The 19,723-nt window shown below is 35.1% G+C and overlaps 1 protein-coding gene across 15 annotated transcripts in view; it reads right to left on the minus strand.

The window, feature by feature from the left end:
• SUPT20H (SPT20 homolog, SAGA complex component) overlaps nt 1-19,723 on the minus strand; it is a 39,584-nt gene that overhangs the window by 6,626 nt on the left and 13,235 nt on the right. For 8 of the 15 annotated variants that reach the window (XM_060128700.1, XM_060128701.1, XM_060128706.1 and 5 more), the window contains 15 exons: nt 19,327-19,443; nt 19,061-19,114; nt 16,465-16,604; nt 14,498-14,654; nt 14,342-14,398; nt 11,767-11,838; nt 10,475-10,632; nt 8,941-8,967; nt 8,346-8,378; nt 7,678-7,795; nt 7,018-7,120; nt 6,726-6,884; nt 4,706-5,012; nt 3,999-4,153; nt 1,650-1,705 (listed from right to left, as the gene is read on the minus strand). In XM_060128700.1, the coding sequence (XP_059984683.1) occupies nt 1,650-1,705; nt 3,999-4,153; nt 4,706-5,012; nt 6,726-6,884; nt 7,018-7,120; nt 7,678-7,795; nt 8,346-8,378; nt 8,941-8,967; nt 10,475-10,632; nt 11,767-11,838; nt 14,342-14,398; nt 14,498-14,654; nt 16,465-16,604; nt 19,061-19,114; nt 19,327-19,443 (1,713 nt within the window). The remainder of the gene's footprint in view (nt 1-1,649; nt 1,706-3,998; nt 4,154-4,705; nt 5,013-6,725; nt 6,885-7,017; nt 7,121-7,677; nt 7,796-8,345; nt 8,379-8,940; nt 8,968-10,474; nt 10,633-11,766; nt 11,839-14,341; nt 14,399-14,497; nt 14,655-16,464; nt 16,605-19,060; nt 19,115-19,326; nt 19,444-19,723) is intronic. The other 7 variants (XM_060128711.1, XM_060128710.1, XM_060128709.1 and 4 more) reach the window with 4 other exon arrangements.

Here is a 19,723-nt window from a genome sequence, read left to right on the forward strand (position 1 = left end):
AGTCTTTCTGCTTCAAGTTAATAGTTAGCTATCCAAATACACACACTGCTTTTATTTAACTCCTTTTATACATCAACACAAAACAGCATTAAATGCATTTGGAAGTATAAACAAGAAGCTAGTGATAATCAGATATATATTAAGAAAACTTGTCTCCCTAAATTTGGTCTAGCTTTGCCCTAAACCAGAAATGCATGGATTTTTATATAACATAGCTAGGAATTCCAAAGCTGAAAAGAAAATGCATTAGATGTCCATATTTAGTTTGGAGACATTACTTGCTCTGTCATTCTGAATAAATTAAAAAAAAAACTTTTAAAAAAGCATCATCCAGAAAACTCCACACTAAAAACTAAAACTATGCATTCCAAATGCATCAGGAAACAAATGGTTTTTCCATTTTATTCTACAGGAGTCTAAGTTAAAAGCACTTTGAAGTTTTGTGGGAAAGTCCAAGCAAATATCAAATACAGAACTCTTAGGTCTTTATAGTCAGAAAAGGTGTCTCGGGTCAAAAGCTCTATACCCAGCACAGCTCACCGTTAGGTAAACCTGGACAAAGCACAGGTCAAATGTTCCTTCCTCAATTAGGTAGACAGTAATAAATGTTGCAAAATATAATTTATAAGGTGGCTTTGCCCTTAATCCTTATTATCAGTGCTATTAAGGAATCCCACTCCTCTTAACACTGAGACGGATCCTTGTAGAAATTCCTACAGCAAAATGCAGGAAAGTCGGCTAAATAAACCAATGTGTCCATAACACAATTAGATCATTCTGCAATTAGTCTGTAAATACTGACACTGTTTGCGTATTGTGACAGGAAATAAGTTTTAAGATTTAGTTCTAAATGTATTTCCTGATTTATTACTTCTGAATATCAGGTTGGGTTGATCTGTTTATTTCCCAATAATCCATAGCTCTGCCATTCTTTGTCTCCAAGTCTTTATATTTATGTCTACCTTTTCTAAAAATTCTCTGTAGATAATCCCATCCATTTTCCAACCTACTAGTTTAATACTGAACTCCATCCTTAAAGGACCTAGCATAACACTCAGAATATTATAAGTTCACAACATGTACTAAATTCTTTACCTACAATCTCTCTTTATATGTTAACATTGATAAAATGTGTTAAGAAAAGCCTCACTACTAGACACAAACTGTAATCTAACAAACATTTATTGACTGACTACTAGGTGCCTGGCACTGTGCCACGAAGTCACATTCTCCTCAGGAAAAGAACACACATACCTAATTTTAAAAATTTCTATTCACACAGAAAATCTACTATAAGCAAACAGCAATACCTACATGCATACATAAAAAGTCTGTTAAGACAGAAATTATTTCTAAGTATACCTGCTGCTACTATTGTAGGCAAGTTATTTTCCTGGGCAGTTGTCAACTCTCCCCTCTGGAACTAGTTCTTGACTTGGCAGTGGTGCCAGAGCCGATGAAAGTGCAGTACATAGGATACCAATTCTTTCCCCTTATCTACTTGAACATGCAAAGGTAACCACACCCTTAGAAGATTCTGGACAACCTCAAAACTTCAAATGCTGATATGTACAAACTTACATGGTTAAAAACAAACAAACAAACAAAAACTATAAAAACTTTAATAAAAAGCAGTGTTTCAGGTTTACCTGGAGTAGGTTTAAGGGCCTGAGACTTGAAGTATTTTTTAAACCAAATGGAACACCTATTAAATAAAACTCATGGTTAAAACAGGGAATTACAACTTTATTATACTTGAAAGTATTTTATACTTTAGTATATAAAAATATAATACTTTAAGTACTTCCTGCACAGATGTGCTTATTTTCTATACTTTAAAAATTTCTTGTAAGCAAAAAACCCCCTATTTTCATCAATACCAAAGATGTGAGCACCAGATGTACACTATAATCTGTATTTCAGAAACTGAGACTTCTTTATAACTATTTTGACTGTTGGTTGGAAAAGTAATCTAGCAGTATGCAAACACCATAAATATAATAAAACTATCACTGTTGTGCAAATACATTTCAGGGACTGGCATCTATTTATATTCCTCAGTGCTAAACAGCATATGATAATAACCCTATCTCTGAGAAGCAGTGTGCCCTGTGCCATTTTTTAAAGTACAAATGCTAATATTAATAATGCTAAAGAACGCTGTTGAATTTTGTGTGTAAGGATCAAGCTGAAAGTCAGGAAACGATGCTCTGTTAATTCTGAACTTATTCCCCAAAATCTGTGACACAACATGGAGCACATCATAAAACAGGGGTTGGCAAACTCTTCCAGTAGGCTTTATGGGCCACACAGAGACTCTCATATACTCTTTCTCTTGTCTTTTTTTAAAAAAACAAACTTTAAAAAATGTAAAACTATTCTTAGCTTAGATGTGGGTTATAGTTTGCTGATCCCAGTCTCAAAGTATGTACTGTATATATTTTCCTCACTAAATATACCAATTCGAACACTAGTTAAAAATGTATATAGTCCTCTAAGCAGATAATTGTACAAAAAAAGATACAGAGCAAATAATGCACAGATGACAGTATGAAAGTCTTGTATAAGAAATGGAAAATGCATAATCAGATAAAAATGTGACAATACTGATATTCCCTCCAGGATTCTCATAAAAAAAAAAAGAAGACATAACTCCCTTTAAAGGTGGATGACATCTGTATAATGCTTTATAGCTTTCTAAAGGCACTTTCATATCACTTCATTTATTTCTCATAAGTACCAAATGAATTTAGAAATTTTCATTCCCATTTTAGAACAGATGAAACTCAGGCTAAGGTGGAAAAATTAAGTGACTGCTTTCAGACCCCACAGTTAGCATTTGGAGCCACAAGTAACTGGTAGAATTATATGTAAATATAAAATCCTAAATTCAACACTGATTCCATTTCCAGGGCTTCTGTCACTAGAGCATATTTAGACATATTAAAATAAGAATATGAGCTAGAATTAGAAAATCACAGCAATATATTAACATGTTTAAATTATATTCTTTGGGTTCTCTTTCTCTTAACTCATAGAAAGTTTCAGATAAGTTTTTCTTACTATGCTGAGTTTACTTTTCCTGTTAATTTTTTTCTCAGTAGAAAGAAATCGAACTGTTCTCAGATATAATACATTCTCTTAAAGAGCATTAAAAAATGGTGCAAGTCAGGACTTCCCAGGTGGCGCAGTGGTTAAGACTCCACGCCTGGGTTCAATCCCTGGTCCGGGAACTAGATCCCACATGCATGCTTCAACTAAGAGTTTGCATGCCAGAACTAAGGGGCCCGCCTGCTGCAACTAAGACCTGATGCAACCAAATAATTAGTAAATTAAAAAAAAAAAGCACAAGTTGTTAAAACTCTTTTTCAGTATATGTAATTATAATTATTACTACTACTGCAAGAAAACTACTACTAATGATGATGACAGCAAATATTTTTGAATGTTTATCACATCTCAAGCATAGTTTAAGCATCTCATCTGTATTTATTCATTCAATCCTCACAACTCTGAGGTAAAGTATTATTATTATCCACATTTATGAAGAAAGTGAGGCACAAAGGTAACTCTGTCATGATTACACAGTTAGAGTAAGCTGCACAAGCAGGATTCACATCAGGCAGTCTGGCTCCAGAACTGAGGCTTTTAAATGCCATGCTGTGTTGCTTTTCTTGCTCATATATGTTTTCAAAATACATTTCTTTTACCTGGGACAGGACTACACTGACAATTATAAAAGTTACTTTTATAATAATCTTTGGAAGGTAAAGATAAAATTTGCAGAGACTTACAGGCTTACCAAGTTTCCTCACAGAGAAGTTCATAGCTAGATGGGTTTTTAATTCAAATACCAGAACTCTTAAAGCTTTTGAAAGGAAATATTTCCGACATAATACTTCATAAAATAAGGATGTTAAATAATATCATTAAAATGGCATTTTTACATAAGCATGGACTTTAATTTTATTAGAGGTTATTATTTCTAATATTCTGACCTGCTTGAGAAGCTGCCTGCATTGCACTGGGCAATGCATTTGGTAGCAGACCTCCTGAGGGTAGAAGGCCACTCAAGTTTATTCCTGCAGGAGTTATGGCACCAGTGTTACAGCCCAGCATAGGGTTTGAACCACTCATCAAAGCTTGAGCTCCACTGCAGGAGAATAAGACAGAGCATTAAACTAGCACTATAAAAGGGAAAATCAGCCACATAATTCCTTGGATTAAAAAACAAACCACTAAACAAACACAGATATTTGTCTTAAATGTCAATTTGGAGGCTTAGTTTCATTTTTTTGCTAGAAAGTGACAGCAAGGTTGGCAAAAATTAAGTACTGTATATTTACCAATTAAGTACTATATATTTATCAAGTACTGTATATTTACTGAATATTTATCAAGTACTATATATTTAAAATATAATTTGGAAGAGTAATGTCCTAATCAATGGATTAAAAGATGGTAAAACAGAGGATAAACGGGAAAATCTAAGCCACTGTCAATGTGTAGTAGTATCATTAGTGCATGTAATAGATTGATCACCTAAAATTAAAGCATACTTGTTGAGATAGCTTCTATCCGCATAGAAACTATTTTCTTTCAATTTCAATAATATGCAATTTGTTCTTAATTTCACAAATAAGAATTTCTTTAGATTGCTTACAGTATCTTAAAAAAAAAAATCAGGGCATCAATGCAAACTTACCAAACAGAGCCCACTACATTGATGAAGTTAAGTCCAGCAGAGTTTGCCATGACTTGGGTGGCCGTGGTTCCTGTAGTTATAGATGTTACCATGGTGGAAAGAGGAATGGTCGTTACAGGCATTGCCTGGCTCAGAGACCTTTGCTGCTGAGCAAACTGAGTTAACAAAGTGGGCTGAGGGGTGAAGCCTGAATCTTGGGGAGTAGGGGTAGCTGAAGGGGTAATAGGAGTTGAGCTCTGAGCATCAGGAGGGTGTGGGGTCGATGAAGGGGTTGGTGTAGGAGTAGATGGCTTAGGAGTTCCAGATCCTGCTCATTGAGAAAAATAAAAATTGCTAGTTTGTTATAAATGGCCAGTCCTTTTTAAAATAAGGTTAATGGAATCTTATTTAGCACTGACAATTTGTTCCAGTTTTTTTTTAAAGCAGTTAACTGCAAGTGTTAATTTCTACACATGATACATGAGTGTTGCTACACTCAATTACAATTAAGGATGCAGTATATCACCTACAAATCCCATCAGAGATGCTATTACAGTAACAGTAAAAATATACGTTTGTATTCTACCACAATACCCATTTAAAAGTTAGTTTCCTACATGCTACCTTTGGCCTATAAAGTTTAAAAGGACTTCAAATTAATTTTTGTTATTTACGATTTCACTAATTTAGGACTTCACTTAGAAATATTGCTTATTTTCTGTTAACAGTCTGAGATAAACTCTGAACATATTTAATAAATTACATATGATTTACAATCATATTTGGCACCTAGATATACATATTTAATTCCTAACACATCAAGTTTATCCTCACAAATTTTACAAAACACAGTAATGAAGCAAATATTTGAGAGATAATACTGCATCTTTAACAGTAACTGTGTACTTCTGTTTAAATGTAGAATGTATAGAAAATCTGTTGTGAATGAAGTATGCACAGTTTATCAACTTTTTTTAAAAAAACAAAAACAAAAAACAAAAACCAAAAAAATAAAATCAAAAGCTCTTGAGGTGTTTTCTTTTTTAGCTTTCATGTCCTGCAGAAAGAAAGGAAAGAAATGTGAATGTCCAGAAGCTGTCACTCAACCCTTACTTAAAGTAACAACTGTGTGCAGTAGATTAACATAATCCATACCCACAACGTAAGAAGTGTGAATAAGACTTTCAGGAAATTTATAAATTTTTCTTTGTGCAAAACAAGAAGGCAGAAAAATTACACCTTTTGAGCTATCAAGATGAAGATGTTTACATCTAATGCAAAGACCACCCTGTCACTGTGCAGTGTACTAAAACTTTCAGCACACATTAGTTATTTATTAAAAAATCTAAAAAACTGGAATGCTTTTTTGCAAGTTGGTACCTAAATATCTCAGATATTTACTAATTTGAAGAAATTCTCCCAAACTAACGCTAGAATTCTTGAATAACTCTTCTTGATGTTAAAAAAAAAAAAGTATTCAGTAGTAAAAATTACATTTTAATATCTTCAGATGCTTTATGATCATCCCACATTTTACTAACTGAAAACAATTTGTAAGAGTGTAAGAGTGTTATTGAAAAATCGGCTTTCAGTTTACTGTATCACCACCTTGGAACTAGTTGGCTTCTTACATTTACAAAGATAAGACTGCAGCAACAACTCTTATGACTTTTTTTCCATATCAGCTGCATAGTTTACATAAAATGTAAAATGCCCAAGGGTACACTGTAATAAAAAATAATTTGGACTCATTGCCACATTTAACTACCACATTATTTTTTTCAGGAGATGTGTAGGTTACAAGTCTATAAGAAAGGTATACACGAGGTGCATACATAAATACAGAAAAACAAATACAATTACAATAAACATGTAATACATACAGTCAACAAGAGATTGGCATGAAGCTTCTCAAAAAATTACATTTTGGGTAGACAGTACATTCAGATTTCACTATTTCACTGGTCAAAAAGAGCCATCTTAAGAAACACTAATGCAAAAGCTTACGAAGAGTTAATGAAGAATTTAAGTTATGACTCACTTTGTGATGAACTGGCAGGTGACAGGGCAGCTGGAGAAAGCATGCTAACTTGATTGAGATCCATGGATGACTTCCGAGAAAGACTTGGTGGCTTAGAAGCAGGAGGAGGAGTTGGAGATTTAAGAAAGCTGCTGACCTGCTGTGGTGTAAAATAGTTACCTAGAAGAAAAATATACACGCTGTTTCCTAGATTTACAATTTAAAATTCTGAGTAAATCAAAATATGAGTAAATGGATTACGATCATCTGTTGTTTCTTACTCTAGATTACAAAAAACTAAGGAATGTAATACCTGAGGAACTATTTCCTGAGCTTGAGGGAAGTTTGATGGGTGGAGGTCGATGTTTTACTCCCTTCCCCAATACTGAAGACTGAACTGACAGGGTCTCCGGCTGCTAAGACAGTGACATTAAGCATACTCATTAAAATTAAGGTCAAATCAGAAATTCACAAATTAGTAACACTATTATAACTCCTGGATGAAAACACGGTTTAAAAAACTGCAATGTATGTTTAATGTTTATAGATTGGGTATTAGAGGTGTTTCAAAAAAATGTAATTCCACATAAGGAGATCCATGAGATAACTTACAGTATACACAGGATGAAGGAAAGATTTCTGAGTAATAAGGTAGGGAGAAAGTTTGAGGGAGAAGAGCAGAGTAAGATGACAGCAAAGCTTCACCCTTAAATCGTCTCCAGAAAAATAGTAACTGTTGACGCCAGGTGGGTGATCAGTATACACAGATGTTCATCACACTTTTTGCTCTACCTCTGTGTACATTTGAAAGTTTCCATCATAAAAAGTTAAGTAATAAAAAGAAAATCAAAAGTAAAAACAAAACTAAACAATACCCCTATCCCTCATAAAACAGTCCTTAACATTTCTCAGATTCCTTGAGAACAATTAGGCAGAAAAAAGTAACAGCACAAAAAAAGCTAAGCAAACACACTTCTGTTTCCTTCCCTGGAGAAGGCTGACTCAAGCTCGCTGAGCCACTGGAGCTATGCGACATCTTCACTGGACACTTGGCTTCGTTCTGGACCAGTTCCTGGTACTGACTGACTACTCTGAAATATTAGGGAGAAAACAGGTAATGATTAGCTAACTATTTTAAACATAAATTTACTACATAGGAAATGAATAGTAACTGTTAATGAAACAAGTTCTATCAAAAATAACACAAAAATTAAAATTAGACAATTTATCTTCGATAAAAGCACATTCTTCTAATATTTTCAATGACAAGCTAATGCTGAAAACATTTTGCTAATTAACAATCTAAAGATACTTGCGGTATCTTGTCTCCAATACAGAAATACAGGGATTATTTCACCAATAAGTAGCCAAAAGAACTACCCATTGACTCTTACTTATATTCTGATTAAACTGTTACCTAGAAATCATTTTCCTTAGCTACTGTAGATATATCTAAGTTCTCTTATTTAAAATAAAGCTACATTTTAAACATTATCCTTTTAGTTATTATTTTCCTAATTCTATTTAAAAATCCTAGTAATACCTAGGCATAATTAAAATCAAAGCTTTGACTTCGAATGGAGTAGTCTCTACCCTACAAGAATCCATCCAGATCACAAATAAAGATGCAAATATTTTTACCTCTCAGCATCAGTCTTTGATCCAATAATGAACCTAAATTGTTTTTTAAAAAAGAAAAGTATTAGATAGACTTGTTTTAAGGAGCCCTGAGATTACTTTTGAAGACTTCCATATTTTAGTGACAGTAATTTTATAAACTGAATTAAAATCTACCGAGATATCATGAAAACACAAATTTTAAAATACATTAAAAAATAGGAAGCAATGACCAAGTTCTGCATGCATTACAAAATAATTCTGTGAATAAGTTGGCTGACTTAATTTAAAGGAGATTTACTTTGGCAGAAAACCTATGTTTCAAAACAAAATCTGGGCTGAAAGTTACCAAGTGCTATACACCCTCACAAGTGTCTGTCCTACAGCAATATTCACTGAACTACCATGTACAAGGCCTTTGGCCTTCCTCTCACTTTAAACTTTGATTTTGGAAGACATTATTAATGTCTATATAGCAGGCCCTTAGAATATATTTTAGACAAGGAAGATGGTTTATCGCCAATTTAAATAAAAAGCCTTTATCAAGTCTTAAAAGAGTTTGACATTTATATGATTTCTTAACGTATTAAAATAGTGAGTTTGTTTATTTTTTAATTACCAATTTGAATGATCATCTGTGGAGAAGCTGAAATATAAAATATAAAAAAAAAAGAAAAAACTTGGTTAATGCAGCTCAAACTTTGACTTCACAGCTATTAAATCAAGTAATTTATGAATCTGGGAGAAGGACTAGAAGGTAATAAACCATGCAGCATTTCTGCAGCAACGTCCTGATGTAAAAGGCAAAAAATTCAATTCTCTTCTTGTCAAACAAATCTAATCAGTTGGCCTTTTGAACAATTTTTTTTTTTTAATGAGAGAACATATGCCCTTGTGTTTGAGAAAAGTTAGTAACTATTTAAAATGACCAACGTGTATCTTTAAAGGGAAGACTGCAAAATACAGCTAATCGAAATATCTGATTTTTCTACTTAGCATACAAAAATAAAAACTGCTAATGTGAAAAAATAAGCTGAGGATTGATTCCCTGACTGCTGTTTCCTCCCATTGACTTTCACTTAGGTATTGGTGAAGTTACTCTTTAAAATCCATTTTTCTGCCATAGTTTCAATTAGTATTTTGTAAGGATTTAACATAGAGCTGGCCCCTACTTTTTTCTGCTGAGGTTCTCTTTATTTTTCCTTCTTTTCAAAACAGCATCGACTTGATTAAAAAGCAGAACTAATAATAAAACTAACAAGGAAAACAAAACTAAATACTGGTACCTTGTAGTAAATACATGTAACCCGTAAGTTTAGGAATATCAACTTCAGTCGGCCCTCTATATTTGCAGATTCTGCATCCCCAGATTCAACCACCATGGAATGAAAATACTTGGGGGGAAAATATTCCAGAAAAGTCCCAAAAAGCAAAACTTGAATTTGCCACGGGCTGGCAACTAAACTATTTACGTAACATTTAAATTGAATTTATTACTTATTTACATAGCATTTACACTGTATTAGGTATTGTAAGCAACCCAGATAAAAGTACAAGGGAGGGATGTACAGAGGTTGAAAATACTACACCATTTTGATATGAGACTTGGGCATCTGCAGATTTTGGTATCCAAGGGGGTCCTGGAACCAATCCCCTGTGGATACCAAGGGACAACTATATATGTATTTCTAGAGCCAGTAACTACATTAAGCACTGAGTCTGTGTCCTTACAGGCAGTGCTGAAATATCAAGCATTTTTAACAGCTTTTACATTTAATTTACAGTGAACTTGCTTCCCATTTAAACAAATTATTGCCCGGAAGCACTTCATGCTCACAGAGAGGTAAAAGTCATAAGTGGCAACACATAAATATACCAAGAGGGATATGACGGGCATATCTTTCAAAGCAAATATAAGAAGAATTTACAGCACAGGTTTTTTTGGTTTTGTTTTTTAAAGAAATTATTATTTTAAAGAACTCTTGGACAGCAAGGTAACTACAATTTAAGTTTACTTAGGTCTGCTGCCAAATCTAACTGGAGTATTTAACTAACAAAACAGGGAAACTTTTATTCATTAATAGTTCATCAGTAGTTGCTACATACATTCTGATGGCTTATTTTGTCAACTGCCTGTATTTAACAGAACTCACTGGGATGGAGACATCTGACTGTCACTCTCTTCGTCTTCTTTACATGGCTGTATTTTACCATAGTAAAGTGGATCACCAAGTGACTGCAAAATGGTCAGCTTTGTTTTCTGATATGGATTACCAGCTTCACATTCAAATATATAGTCATCTTTTACATCCTGAAAAAGACCGAGCATCCCAAATAAATACCTTCTCCAGTAAATACATAGTCAGAATTAACACAAATCAGAAGTAAATGACACACTAACTTACATCTTGCAATAAAAAGACACATGGGACATAGTCCTTAGACCTATTTAAGAGAAAAAACCCTAAGGGAAAGAAGCTCAGGGTTCTTTTTTCAACATGGTACTCTGGGAACAAGAGTTTCAACGGGATATTTAGTTAACAAAGCCCTAGTGAAATGTCAGAATTTCATATACTGAACATATGAATGCAAATATTAAATACTAAAAGGATAAAACTTTCAAAAGCAAACCTGTTTCCATTTGTCATTAGTCTTTTTGCTATTGCACATACCAAGTATCTCTCATGGGACTTCCCTGGTGGTCCTGTGGTAAAGAATCCGCCTTCCAATGCAGGGAATGCGGGTTTGATCCCTGGTTGGGGAACTAAGATCCTACATGTCACGGGGCAACTAAGCCTGCACGCCACAACTACTGAGCCTGCATGCTGCAAACTACAGAGCCCACGCGCTCTAACTACAGAACCCACGCACCATAACTAGAGCGAGAAAACCCGCATGCCGCAACTAGAGAGAAGCCCGTGTGCTGCAACGAGAGATCCTTCACACCACAACAAAGATCCCGCGTGTTGCCAACTAAGACCCGACACAGCCATAAAGAAATTAAAAAAAAAAAAACTCTCATTTCACTCCTAGATTCATAATTAATTATGCCTATTAATTATGCCACATAATTAAATATGCCTTTAAGAAGTCACTGCAATTAGAGAAACATACACAAAACATTTCTTTAAAAATATCCTTAGAATAACTTATTAATTATTAATTTGAAACAGAAAACAAATCACAACTACCAACAGGGGACCAAAACAAAAGTAAAAATGCAGTTATGCATTAAAATCGTCCTTAGAATGGAAACCGCATTTTATGAAAAACAAAACTAAATTGTTGTTCCTTTTTTTAATTCACTGAACTCCCAGAAAGTTCTTAAAAAAACAAACAAAAGAAGATACCAAAATAAAGGCTACTGTACTTTGTATGTCTAATAAATTCAGATCCCAGATTAGAAACAGCATCATTAGAAATGGAGACTGCAATGGTTACTTACATGGGCTGGCCAGATTGTTGGTTGTGAGTCATCAGATTTGATAGATTTTTCCACTTTGGCATATTTTTCCACCTAAGCAATCAAATCAAGAGACATCAGATATAATGAAATCAGTATTATGACCAAAGAGAAAAACCTAAATAACTTAATACAATACACTGAAACGGGGCAGGACCCTTCCCCAACCCAACCCCCGCCCCGTCCCCCTGCTTTTGTCTGTGGAAAAACTTTAGCCAAAGAATAAGTTTAATCAGAGAAGTGAGAAAATGCAGAAACAAAGGAAAACAGTTAAGAAGACCAAATAATAATAGTTTAGTAATGGAGCAAAGTCAAGGCCCTTTAGTTCCTCCTCAAGGGCTATAGATAATACTCTGAGCCCTATCCTGTGAGCTGTCTTGTAGATACTGTAACCCCACCAGGTGGAAGGAGTCAACTACATGATGACCAGGCTGTAGCCATGCCATAAGCTGCCACGATTCCGAGAACTAGCCTCAAAGAAATGGGAACAAACTGACCCTAGAAGTGAAGATTAACTGTCCCTAAAACAATCGAGATGCTGGTCAGACCACTGATGACCAATTTCAAGACGACTGTCAGAGCTGACTGTACTGTTTCTGCATGTAGCCCCCTCCCTCCGTGTATAGAAGCTCTTGCTCCCTGATTGTCAGGAGCGGTAGTCGGCCTTTGGAGAGGCGTCTGCTCTCCCCCACAGCTGCTGGCATCTAAAATAAAGCAAACTTAACTTTCCACCAAACTGGCCTCTTTACTGTCTTTTAAGTGGTGAGCCGCCAGATCCCACTTTCAGTTACTATACTTTTTAGCACAAAAATTCTTGAATCGCTAATAACACTAACTACTTATGCTTAAGTAGTTTAAAATTCTCCTGATATATATTCAATTAGACCAACTGGTTTTATAAATAAAATGAAATTAGAATCTCTTTTGCCATTAAATAAATGTAATAAACACAGCTGCTGTTTCGGACAGTGCCTCTTCTTTATGCTCCGTAAGGTGATATTACATTTGACTTTTAGGAAAACTGGGATGTCAGTGAGGTGATTAGGACCAGGATCTGGATCATTTCCTTTGGCTGGGTCTCTAATGGAACAGGAATTGTCATGTAACAGTGTGGACAAAACTAGGAAGAGACTAGGGAAGTTACATTAGAATTGGTAAAAATTTTTGTAAATCTTTCCCATTTTCTAGTCAGACTTGAACCATATATTCCATGTATCTCCTACCAGTCTGTGTGAACCAAAAGTTCTCATCTTCCTGGTAACCATGATTCTAAGAGTAACAGATTCACTTGGGCATCTGGTAAAAATTCAGATTCCCATATCCCTCCCCTGGAGACCTGATTCAGTAAGCAGGTCTGAAATGAGGGTTTAAGTGTGTATGTTTAACTGGTATCCTAGATGCTTCAACTGATCGAGTTAGGCTAAGACACTTTTTATTAGGGCTTTGCTACTCAAGGCGTGGTCTGTGGACTCCAGTGCCACCAACCTAGGAGCTTTTCAGTATTGCAGGATCTCAGGTCCTAGCCCAGACTTGTTGAACTGGAACCTGCATTTTAACAAGCAACCCATGTGATTCTTACGTACGTTAAGGTTTCGGAAGCCCTGCTTTAGATATCCAGACTGCCCTCCGAAGCTAAATCCCACACTTTGGTATTTACACTAAATATCTCTTCTCAGGCCACGTTCCTTGAGGGGCGCATAAGTTACTGAAAGATAATGTGGCTTACTCTCTTGAGCTGTATATACAGTGTACTTCTGATGCTTCTGACAATTTTTTAAAAATCAAAGGTAATAAGAATTATACATGTGCTAGCCTGGGAAGGATGCACAGAGCAAACATCTGCTAAAATAACTGACCAATTCTAAAGAATTGAGTGAATAATAAAAATAGGAGAAATGGGGAAACAAAAGAAATATGGAACCTCCCATCAAAATTATCTTTCCTGTCTTTGCTCATTTATAGTTCATGTGTTTCATGGGCCAGCAAAGAATACCACCCAAGGTTCCTAATCTTGGCTACTGCTCCAATATTATTAATTTTTAAATTTAGCCAGCGAGAAAAGCATTATCAGGAAATTATGATGAAATATTATGAAAAAAATCAGTCATTTTATGCATATTATGTAATACGTACATCTTTTTACACATTTTGAAATACTTTGGTTATTATTCCTGCTCTAAACATAGACCTATATTAAGGAGTTACATTTTTAGACAAGTTAATGTGAAAATAGAATAGCTTCTGAAAATGAGCAGCTGACTTAAGAAGAGTCTTAGCACAAACAGAGAGAATGAACTAGTGGTTACCAGTGGGGAAAAGGAAGGGGGGAGGGGCAATATAGGGGTAATGGGGAAAAAAAGGGTTATTATGGGATTATATAAAATCACATGTGTGAAACTTCTGAAAACTGTAAAGCACTACAGAATTTAAAGAATCTTTCATTCAATAAAATAAAAAAAGAAGTAGTAAGAGTCTTTGTTTTCCCAAAGTTTAAACTACTATTAGTCAAACTTAGGAACCTTACATGAAAGGACGTGTAATTCATGCACTGACTTACATCCACTTCAGAAGGTATGGCCAAATTACAGGGACTCCGTTTCCACATATCCACACACTAAAAAATTAAAAAGAGTATAAATAAATACACTGAACACTGAAAATAAGGCAAGGCATTTGGTATGATAATAAGCTTCATTTAAAAATATATACTTACGTTTCCTGCTTTAGAAATTTTGAGGTCATAATGCTGACCTGCTTTTCTTTCCTTTCTTTTTTGTAAGAAATCAAGTAATTTTAGCTGAGGAGGAGGTGGACAATGAGACAGATCCTGCTGCCGATTCAGAGAGGACCTGGAATATCTCTTGAAACACCTGAAACATTAAGAGATTAGAAATACACAAAGCTAATACAAGAAACTCAGAAAAAACATGGTTTAAATTAGTAGGTGTTAAATGTGTAATTAAATCACAAATATCTGTAGAACACTGTCACTTGCCAAGGAATGTTCTAGGCACTGGTGAAATAAAAATGGACAAGACTAACAAAATTCCTGCTACCACGTAGCTGACAGTCCAGAAGTGAAGACACACATATACAAGTAAACAGGTCAGATCATTCCAGATAACAATAAGCAGTAGGAGAAAAACCAGGGTACTGTGGTGAATACGTGATAGAGAGGGCAACATTAGGGAAGGGAAGGACTCTGAAGAAATGATGCGTGAGCTGAGACATGACAAGAAGGAACAAGCTGTGGAAAGATCAGGGAAGGAACAGTTGAAGCAGAGAGAATTTTAAAAGGTGCTGAGGCAGGAACAAAGTTGGCTTATTTTTAAAACAGAAAAATGAAGGGAGGACTAGAGCATCAGGGTCCACACAATGGGAGATGAGGTCAAAGAGCAAGGCAGGGGCCTTGCAGATGAATGATAATGCGTTTAGACTGAATGTGAAGTACAATGGGATGGTTTTCGAGGAATTTAAGCAAGTGGTGGCATGGTCGGCTTTGAGGTTCTCAAAACATTACTGTGGTTTGCTTATATGGCGAACAGACCAGAAGCAAGCGAAGGTGAAGTAGGAAGACCAGTTAGGAAGGATTTTATTGCAGAAGTCAAGATGAAGATGATGGTGGCCTGGCTTAAGGCACTAGCAGTGGGCATGGAGAGATGTGGACAGAGATACTAGGAGACTTTATAGGACTGCTAATGGATACTATATGGACTTATTTCACTATTTCCAAAGCTGCACCTTTTCCCCAGAATATATTATTTCCGTAGTAAAGCAGGGAATTTAGAAAATGGGTAGGTTATTTCAGCCCCTTCAAACTTGAAGAAGATCCAAAGTGGGCAACTCAAACAATTATGCAAAGATAACTTAATGATGAGCCTACTATAACTGCAGACCAAATTAATATGCATTCTTAACTGCAGTCTGAATTAATATGCATTCTTTTACTTCATTAACTAGAAGAGATAGCTAAAACATTCTAAGACAAATTAACATGTTATAAAAAGGCATTTAGTTAGAAACTGACTTCTCAAACTGTGATCATTTTCCCAGATCTCTAAAAGAAATTATAAATTGTATCTTTAAAGGTAATATTAACAAAAATTAAACTGGTATTAGAAAGTGATAAATTATTCTTTCTGCTCATACCTGTCTCTTCTCAGAATTTCTATCTTTTTGGTGAACAAACTCTGAATTTATAGGTAGTTTGTTCTTCAAAAGAATGCAGAAAATGCATCACTTCAATATAAAGCAGAGTACATATTAAAAAAATCCTAATTCTTACCCAATAAAAGTATTAAAAGACAATTAAAAATCCAATTTTAAAAAATCAGGGACTTCCCTGGTGGCACAGTGATTAAGACTCCACACTCCCAATGCAGGGGGCCCGGGTATGATCCCTGGTCAGGAAACTAGATCCCACATGCATCCTGCAACCAAGAGTTCGCATGCCACAACTAAGGAGCCCACGTGTTGCAACTAAGCAGCTGGTGAGCCGCAACCAAGGAGCCGGTGAGCCGCAACTAAGACCCAGCACAACCAAATAAATAAACAAATAAATATTAAAAAAAAAAAATCAGAGCACATTTATTCTTTAAAGGGAAAAGATACTATAAATGGCAAAATTTAGAGCTACCGCTCTAGTTCTCTTTTGGTTTATCCTTCCACAAAGGTAATTACCGTTTCATTGGGCGCGTGTTCATCTTTTGCCTGTTATAGAGCAGCCTGTTTGCAGTGCAGGTTACAGCTATAGAAGGATCAAGACACAGTGGTTCAGCTGTAGCTAGAATCAGTTGGCTCTCAAGCAGAAGTTTGTCTTCCTGAAATATGTAAGAGCATACATCAATACCAGATTTAAGATTTTCAAATCATACATATCACTTAATCTAGAGATATTCCTTGGAATATTTCTGCTAAGGAGTACAGTAAAATACAGTATTTCAAGTTCCAAACTAAATGTGTAAACTTTAGAAACTTGACAGCATAATGAAACTACTAATGGAAATTCAGTAATTGGTACAAAGTGGTCAAATTATAAGACTGCCTATCCATTAGCCCAACAAATATTTACTAAGTACCTACAATGTGTAAGACACTGTTCTAGACCGGGGGCGGGGGGGCGTGGATAAATCATGAAGAAAACAGATAAAATCCTCTGTCCCCACAAAGCTTACAGGACCAAGATAGATGACAGCACTTTCACTGATTGAGATAACAGTCCCATTCTATACTCAGCTTAACTTCATTACAAGAATAAAAATGACTCCACTAATACTGTATAAACTATATACACCAATTCCAAAGTTTATACAGGCTTTTTACCAGTATCATTTAACTTACTTTACTGAATCCTATTTTTCTTTTTTTTTTTGTTTAAACTCTGAAATATTTTAATGGCTATTAACTCAATTTTTTAAAAGTCAAATGAATCAATTAATTACTGCTGAATAAAAATTTTTTCAAAAAAAGAAACATTGCGGGCTTCCCTCGTGGTGCAGTGGTTGAGAGTCCGGCTGCTGATGCAGGGGACACGGGTTCGTGCCCCGGTCCGGGAAGATCCCACATGCCGCGGAGCGGCTGGGCCCGTGAGCCTGTGCATCCAGAGCCTGTGCTCCACAATGGGAGAGGCCACAACAGGGAGAGGGCCGCGTACCGCAAAAAAGAAAAAAGAAAAAAAAAAAAAAGAAAAAAGAAACATTGCTTCTTTCACTAGGTCTATTCAACTTATTATGGAAATTTTCAAAAATACACAAAACAGAAATATAATGACACCCACGTACCAACACCCTATTTTATTTAACAACCGCCCCTCTTTTTTTTTTTGTTTTTCTTTGTTTTCCTGGAGTAATTTTAAATACATTTTCGATGTTGTATTATTTCATCTGAAAAATCCTTCAGGACGCACTGCTAACTGCTAAGGACCTCTAATATCCAGTCTAGATAAATTCCCATTATCTCAAAAGTGTATTCTTAGTTGGTTTGTTTGAATTTGAACTCAAACAAGGCCTACACATTGAATTCGGTTTTTATCTCTCAAACATTTAAAAAAAAAAATTCTGTAACGATCACCTCTTCCCCCATCTTTTTTTCTTTTCTCATGAAACTGATTTGTTGGGATTTGAGCAACTGCTTCCTCAGCGTATCATTTAACTGGGTCTGGCTGGTTGCTTCCTCATCCATGTCATTTAATGGTTTCTCTTACTCCATAAATTACTTTTAAACTGTTGGTTAGATGTAGAGGCTTGATTTAAATTAAGGTTCTATTTTTTAAACAAGAGCTCTTCAACAGTACTACCGTATACTTTCTCGTCCGCCACGCAAGGAGGAACACAAGGATTGACTATCCCACTTTTACACCAGACAGTTTAGACAGACTATAGGTTTTTCATATCTAAGAAATACAGCCATCTAGATTCATTAAGACTTCTAAGTTGATGACATTTTAAAAAGTTTATCGTTTCTTTTACACTTGTTAGCTGAAATTTTTCTAAGGAATTTTCCTTGAAAAGGCAGAATAAAGGCTTTGGTCTCTCCCATTGTTTACCAATCTTCAGAGTAAGAAATCAATGCCCTAAGAACCTCCAATGATGACCCGTGAGTTTGTTTTTGAATATTCTTTTAATAGCTTTTAACCTTCTTGTAAACAAAAAGATTACAGCCCAAACTACAATACAACACTTGATAGTTACTGATGAACTGAATCTTAACTTATAATCATATTTCACAGCTAGAATAATTCTCATTATTGATATTTTCTTTACTTTAACTATACCTCTTTATAGTAACAGAGAAATAAGTGAACACTCTTGTGAGTGGGCACCTCACATATACTGAGCCAGCACTGGAGGACTAACTGGCTATTCTCCGGATAAGAGACGTCTCCAGGTAAGAGACGTCCCCTAGGGCTACAACCAGTATGGATGGCAAAAAGACAAGACGAGCTAGGTCTGCTTTAGAATCCTAGATGACAGAATATCAGCATCTATTTGTATCCACAACAAAACATTCTGTTTGAGAGGGGATACAAAACTATGTTTCAATTGGGTGAGGTCAGCCTCACCCTATTATACTATGCCCTAAAAGCAACTGGGACTGAACTGTTAGTTCCTTGAAGGATTACTGCATCTTTGTAGAGACCCTTAACTTCTAAAGCTCATAAATCAATCCCAAACTTTACTCATAAATAGAATTATGAGCAGAAAATATCTTTTGCTTAACTTAGTAAATATTGTTTCATCCTATATATTACTGTTTGGGATTAAAAAACAGAACTAACCTGGGTCCATTTATGGTTATCACTTGTTATTGAATGTACATCACAGATTAAAGTCTAGAAGAAATAAAAGTTAAAAAAACAGATTAATGTATAGGCATACAAACATATGAAGACATTTAATAAGTAAAACTCCAAATAAAATCTGAAATACTTCTTTTTATTTATTTATTTATTTTAACATCTTTATTGGGGTATAATTGCTTTACAATGGTGTGTTAGTTTCTGCTTTATAATGAAATAATACTTCTTAATTAAACATTCCTTACCTGCATTGTTGGACGTAAGAGAATGTGCCTACTTTGGTAACCAGGAGATTTCATGTTACTGGACTGCCTGTAGTCACGTATTTCTGCTATGACACATCCACAGTGAAAAATATTAACCTGTTTTGAGTGAAAATATATAAGTAGATGTCATTTTTCAGAAGCCTAAATAAGTGGGTTTATATTGAATGTTTCAGGTTCTTTACATTCTTATGTAAAATTTCTGACCACTCACACACTCTTAAATGGAATTCCTTGGTGGATTTACCACCATATAAACCCTTTAAAAGCAACTGTTTATGTTCATCATGACTCAAGAAGCAGTTTAACACTGTTTAACTGTTTGCTAGTAATAGAATGACATCTGGCATTTGTATACTGTTAATGTTACAGATAACTG

This window comes from Lagenorhynchus albirostris, chromosome 18 (assembly GCF_949774975.1).
Source record: "Lagenorhynchus albirostris chromosome 18, mLagAlb1.1, whole genome shotgun sequence".
Taxonomy (NCBI): domain Eukaryota; kingdom Metazoa; phylum Chordata; class Mammalia; order Artiodactyla; family Delphinidae; genus Lagenorhynchus; species Lagenorhynchus albirostris.